Here is a 6927-nt window from a genome sequence, read left to right on the forward strand (position 1 = left end):
GCTACTACACTGTTGCAGGGAAGGTAGCACGCTCATCAGATAGCTATTCTCACGCTGATTAGAGGGTTTTTCTTAGGGCTGTATGATTCAGTAAATGTCACGATTTGATTAAATATCAATATTTCCCATTCAAAAACAATTCTCAATTGAAAAAACAATTCACAGTATGTAAATGTAGTTACTTTTCCCATGTGTGCATGTATGTATATATCCATTATTCATATGGATTTGTTATTTTATCATCCTGTTATGGTGTGCGTGCATGTTGTGTGTGATGTCTATAAGCTACTGGGACCTTGACTTTCCCCTTGGGGATCAATAAAGTATCTATCTATCTATCTATCTATATATCTATCTATCATGTGATTGTAGTAGACAGAAAAAAAACTAAAAACAAATTTTAATCGGTAGAGCGGATTTTTTTTGCACACCCCTAGTTTTTCTCATTTTTAATTTTAATCAATCCAACTGTAGTATCTGTGCTACTTGGATTACAGCATGAGCTACATTTCCAACTCTGCAGTAACAATTAAGACTTTCTGTTTTGGTACTTTTTTCTATGCTATTTATGTTATTCTTTAAATAATTTCACGATACTTGGAGTTTACATTTAAAACAATAAAGAAATGTGTGATGCAAGCTGTTTTTCTTATTAGCCACCAGCCACTGAATTGGACCTGAGAGAACTTTTTCTTCCACAACTCTATATTTGGCACATTTTCAGAATGAGATTGCTTGGATTTTGGCTGGGGGAACATTTTGTTCTGTGTGTTTTGCACCAGTTCATAACGAATAAAAACACAAGAGAATCAAACTCACTGAGATGGAGTAGATGAGGGCAGCAATTCCAAGTGGAAAGCAGCAGCACAGCATAGTGAAGATGGAGTAGCACAAGTAGTCGTTAACCGGGTTAAGCAGCGGGCCACGAGTCACGAACACTGTGGGCTGGACAGTGACGGTGGCCTGTTGTCCTGGGAACTGTTGTCCTGGGAACTGCTGTCCTGGGAACTGCTGTCCTGGGTAAGGCTGTTGTCCATATCCTGCACCCCCATACTGTGGCGGCGGTGCATAGCCCTGCAGGCCACAAAAATGAAATACAATTCAATACAATAAGTAGTCTTGCATTGCGAGACCTTCCTCCACTGTAAAGCCTGACCGATATACTATCATCGGCCGATATTAGGTATTTTCCAAACTCGGTATTGGCATTTATAATGGCCAATAAAAAAATAAATTAAAAAATTAAAAAAAATTAATAAATGAACATTTCAGAGATAAAATAAAAACTGTCAACCATGTTACGAGTGTTGGCGTTGCATAGTTTGTCCACTAGAGGGCGCTCTACAACGTCCCTGTTGGCAACTCTGATTATTGTTTTGTTAATGTGTTTTTGTTCAAAGGACTTTAAGTTTTATATCTTAAGTTCCATCAGAACTTTAATATATTTTTGATGTTCCTCTTTTCTATTGTGACAATTGTTATCATATTATTTTAGTCAGAACTCATAAAAAACTACCAATAACTAATATTACAGACTTATGTTTTATTACGCGTTTCTGGATTTATTTTTTATTTTTTTAAATATAGATTGGCCAATTTCAAAACAAACAAATATTTGTATCGGTAACGGCTTTCGATAATCAATTAACGGTCGGGCTCTACTCTACAGCGCAGCAAATGAGGGTGTGGCTAGTCCACACAGCGTTCCTGGCTAGGGTTGTCGTGGTAACAAAAATTCAGTAGTCGGCGCCAACACCAGTTAAATAACACGATGCTCGACGCCGAATCGATACCACGGTAAAAAAAGATTCCACGTACTTTAACTGGAAACATGAACTTCTTTATTAAATTATATGAAAAATATCAAAATGTCATAACAAGACATACAAAACAATAGAACATAGAATAAAAAATAAAGTGCAATAAATGGTCACAGTGCAACTACTAAACACATTGCAGACTTCCGGGCATCTTTTCAAAAGGTACCAAGGGTGGGAGAAAAAATCAATACAGCGTAATATCACGATATTTTCAGTGGAAATACTGTATCGATACACAAGCGCCAAGTATCACTCTTTTATTAAATATGTGTAGGTCAGTTTGTCTGCTTGACAATCCCATTTTGCAGCAATAACATTGAAGTGAGATGAACAATCAGAGAAATGTATCTTTTTAGATAAAACAGATGTTGACAAAGTTTCCTTTTGGAACATCATTTGAAATTGGGAAATTATTATTATACTATTAATCGCAATAATATCGTATCGTGACAGAAGTATCGCGATGATATTGTATCGGGAGGCGTCTGGCGATACTCAACCCTAAAAAGTACTGTGCAGGGTTTCTAACAGTTGCGTGACCAGGTAAATATTGGCAGCATAGAGTCCAAAGGACGCCAAGTTGGCTAATTTCCTCCTGAACAGGTAGCTAAGCATTAGCTTCAGGCTAATTTATCACAACTACAAGGAACGGGAATTTAATGTCATTTCAACATTTGTGTATTGAATTGTATAGCTAGAGTAATGTTACACGAGTTGGTTACTTGCAAAAACAATTGAGACACTGCCTGTAAAGTGATCCCAACGGTTCCTGGCTAACCGTGGCTAACGCCGCCATGCTAACTCTGCTAAGAGTAACAGGCAAGCACGCCACGGCTGTTTACAACGTGTGGCCTGTTCAGCGGCTGTAGCCGACAACGGTGGGTTATTTGAAGACAAGAGAGAGGGGCCGTTAGTTTGCAGTGAACATGCATAGACAGTTAAAGACATGGACCAACAGATCCCGTTGTTCTGGACGGAGACCAGTGAAGTAAAATAGAAGTACTTTTCCGGTGATGGCTAGGCGTTACTGCGCAGCCTCCAACTGAGCTCGACGACGTAGATGTGACGTGAGCAACCTGTCTCAAAGCTGTAAGTCTTCTGGTAGCTGTGCCAAGAAAAATCTCAATCATTCCCAATCAGCAGAGCGCGTAGGTATATGTTAGGAGATAACATAGACACAGGCTAAATACTGCTAACTAACATGCTAGTTAACGTTAGTAATTAAACCTAAACAGCTGATGTAAGTCAAAACTGTCTGCAAGCTTCTCCTGGAAATACGGTGATTTAAAAACTATGCGACAGCAAGTTGCTTGGTTATGACACAATCGTTAGCCTATTTTTACAAAAACGTCTGCTACAGAGCCTTAACGTGAGGTACAAGGTAATGGAGCCTCTTATACATTTTTTTGTTTCTTTAGAAATAAACAACGGACAAATAGAGTCTTTAAACGCTTCAGATATAAAGTTATTCACTGTCAAAGTAGCGCCAAAATGAATGGCAGTCAATGGGATGCTAACAGCAGGTGATGGCTTTGTAGCATGAAAATGGCGCCATAGGGAGCTACGCTTAGAGAGGCTTACCCCCTTGTGAACATGCCGTTTTTTAGGTCGGGTAGAGATGACTCTCTTATACCGGAAATAGAAGGACGTGATTTCGGCCACTTCATCGTGACTTCCTTCTTCATTATGTACCAACTGGAACCCTCTGAAGGGTATACTGCCCCCATCAGTTCCAGAAGAGGCACGGCATCAATGCTGCCAACACGGTGCTTCAAAATAATGGGCATTGTCGGTGTTTTGTAATTTTTCGAACCGGTACTAACGGAACTTGTGACATCCCTATTCTTGGATAGAAGAGAACATGCACTGGTTTTAATGGCATGTCTTTAAATCAACCACAGCCGTCTTGGGCGGCGCTATGCACCGGCCAAAGCACCGGTGCCGCTGCAAAATAGCCTCGGGAAGGAACTGGTGGAACGTGTAGGTTCAAATGTTGTAGATAGTCTAGCTAGCTGTCAGGATTTACCCAGCAGAGATCTGAGGAGCAGTTAACCATAGTCCTCAGAAATCCACCAGAGTTTAAAATTACAACACAAAGACAGCAGTAGGTCACAGACATCTGGCCGAAAAGAAGGACATCGAGCGGAATTTCCGGCGGCACCGGAGCAATCCAAAATTGGTAGATCGTGGATTTAGACTAAACAATAAGGGTTGCCCGATGGCCCAGGGAAGTAAAATGAAAACAACAACCCACTTGCCCGTTAGGCAGAGGTGGGTAGTAACGAGTTACATTTACTCCGTTACATTTACTTGAGTACGTTTTTGAAAAGATTGTACTTCTAGGAGTAGTTTTAAATCACTATACTTTTCTTGTACTTGAGTAGATTAGTGAAGAAGAAACTGTACTCTACTCCGCTACTAGGCTACAATGAGCTCGTTACTTTCTTTTCACCTCTTGGTATTCTACGCGTCATTGTTTTACCCCAGCGTACGTCTCTTTTAATAGTTTTATTTTGACAGAGAGAGAGAGTCTTCCGCTGAAGGCTCTACCACGTGACTGAGGTCCACCAATCAAACGGCGTTGTGCAGTCACGTGACCATACTCGTTCTCAGCGGCGGGACCATAGACTGTTCTATCTATGGGCGGGAAGTGTTAGCTTACAGTCGTAGCAAAACAAAGAATGTCGCCAAGGCAACACAGACGTGGAGGAACCATAGACCGTTACAGTCTATGGGAGGAACCCCCCGGCCTCATAGTGAAAGCATGGTGACCTTTTAGAAAAATGCGAAACAGCAGCTACATCATGCGGCGTCTTCTGTGTCGACCAAAACAAACGGACACGTGAGCGTTCAACAACTCAACATCTAACTGGGAGGACGTAGCGGTAGTTTAGTTCTGCTGTGGAGAGGTGGAGGTTTGTCTTTTAGGTTACATACAGTATGTTTTACACATGCAGTATCCATCCAAATTTAATGGACAAGTCTCTCACTTAGCATTTGTAATTAATAAATTAATTTTAATTTATTTATTGATTGGATGAACAATAGTTTGCCTAAATAGGATTATTTTGTATTTTTGTCTGTCTGATTGATGCTTGTGTTGAGAAAAATCAGACGTTACTCAACAGTTACTCACTACTGAGTAGTTTTTTCAGCAAGTACTTTTTTACTCTTACTCAAGTATTATTGGATGAACTACTTTTACTTTTACTTGAGTCATATTATTCTGAAGTAACAGTACTTTCACTTGAGTAAACTTTTTGGCTACTCTACCCACCTCTGCCGTTAGGGCATCATTGTAGCATTGATGCCCCCGTCGGAGAATGCTTGTTGAATGATTGGATTTGAATGTGCAGTTGGCCAATCAAGAATTAAGTTGGTGCTTAACGGACTTCTTTTCTTTACATTTGATGGGGTTTTGATGCTTTTTGCAGCGTTCTTTTTAATTTGAGTATACATTTTATGTTTGTTTGTTTTTTACATTCATTTTGATTTATTTTTTAAGTTTTGAGTGCTTTTTGACAACTCTTTTTCTAGGTTTTCTTTTTCCAACGCTTTTGACATTTTCTCAGAAATAAACTAACAATTTGGGGCAAACAAAAATTGCCTTCGGCCATTGTACATTTTTAAAGACCTTAATGTCGAACCCTGCAATTCAAGCTCTTTTCAAGTACAATGGAAACAAGTTTTGGAAGGGAAAGGAAGTACAGTAAATAGGGGGGTGGGGCTTCACATGAAACAAAACTTAAATTCAAACCACAAGTCCTGATTAGGGTGTGGCCTACTTCCATGGGATTTGAAAAGAAACCAAAACTGAATTCAAACTACAATAGGTTGTGCTTGAATAAAAGTGAAGTGAAGCTTGCTACAGTTCCTTGAACTGATTTAGGTGTTTTTAGTAAACTCAGTGGGGGTTAGTGGTTACCTGACTACATTCATCAGGTCACAGTTACAAAGGTTCTTTCTGATTTCTTTACAATCAGTGAGAAAAAAACATGACACTCCATGTTAATTCAATTTGGATAATTAGAAAATCCACATACATAAAAGCACAAACTGCGATAATCTTGCTTATTGTCTTGATACCCTTCCAAAACTAAAATGTTAGCGTGTATAGCTCTGTAATTATAAAAATATAGTTAGTATATATATAGTTACTATAGGAAAGAAAAGCTAAATACAGTTCTTAGTTCTAAGTAGCTAGGCAACTGTAATGTAGGCAGTAACGTTAGGCCTACACTACACTTATGAATAAATGAGCGGACTAATATTAAATTGCTTAACAAAATTCGTTTTTTCTATCATCGAATATTACAATAACGTTAACGTTGAATTACTACAAATTAAGAAAACTCTTCTTTTGAAGAAATTTGCATTCAACTATATTAGAGATTAGCTTGTTAGCATATTTACCGTCAGCAGTGCATTTGAAAAACATCAAAAATCTGTGTGGCACCCTGTTACCTGCCATGAAATTATTAATAATTATAATTACCTGTTATTATTTTATTAGTGAGGCCCGGTGCTGGGCTACTTCAAGTTACCTGCTGCTGTTGTGGGTATGCCAGGCCGGGCTGTGGGTTACCCGGGTACGGTTGGTCCTGGTAGGGCGGAGGGGGCGCGTGGCCCATGGAAGTCTTCTCACCAGACCCAGCCCATCCCGCTGGAGGAGCACTCGACTTACTGGGGTCCATAGTGCAACAGCTTGCCTCTGTGCTTTCAGAATAAACAAATTTCTCTTTTTTAACGGCCGGACTCAAGTATTACTTGAAGTATTTATCGGTAAATGTCCACGAGCTGTCTTTTTTATACCCCTGCTGCTCCTAGGTGAATTCTCAAGTGATGGAACTAGATCGTATTTTCTGATTAGTGTCAAGTCACGCAGAATGAATAAGAAGATTCCGGTAAAGACTTTCAAATTAAAAGCACCATTGAACATGAACTGTGTTTTCTGAGTGACCCAATGGGCGTAGGTAAATATATTATCGGCTACTGACGCTCTATTATGTCGTTATATGAGATGAACTGAGATGAGATAACCCTAATGTGAACTCTGGTGCGTGATTTAGCATGGTAAAATAAATAGAATATAAAAACAATCTATTAA

General features: G+C 39.3%; 1 protein-coding gene across 1 annotated transcript in view; it reads right to left on the reverse strand.

The window, feature by feature from the left end:
* Window positions 1-6677, reverse strand: part of si:dkey-33i11.9 (proline-rich transmembrane protein 1) — a 23927-nt gene extending 17250 nt beyond the window's left edge. Inside the window, exons 1-2 of the mRNA XM_032518208.1 lie at window positions 6365-6677; window positions 820-1074 (exon numbers count right to left, since the gene is read on the reverse strand). Of these exons, the coding sequence (XP_032374099.1) occupies window positions 820-1074; window positions 6365-6514 (405 nt within the window). The 5' untranslated portion in view covers window positions 6515-6677. The remainder of the gene's footprint in view (window positions 1-819; window positions 1075-6364) is intronic.
* Between the last annotated feature and the right edge of the window lie 250 nt (window positions 6678-6927).

This window comes from Etheostoma spectabile, chromosome 6 (genome assembly GCF_008692095.1).
Source record: "Etheostoma spectabile isolate EspeVRDwgs_2016 chromosome 6, UIUC_Espe_1.0, whole genome shotgun sequence".
Lineage (NCBI taxonomy): Eukaryota > Metazoa > Chordata > Actinopteri > Perciformes > Percidae > Etheostoma > Etheostoma spectabile.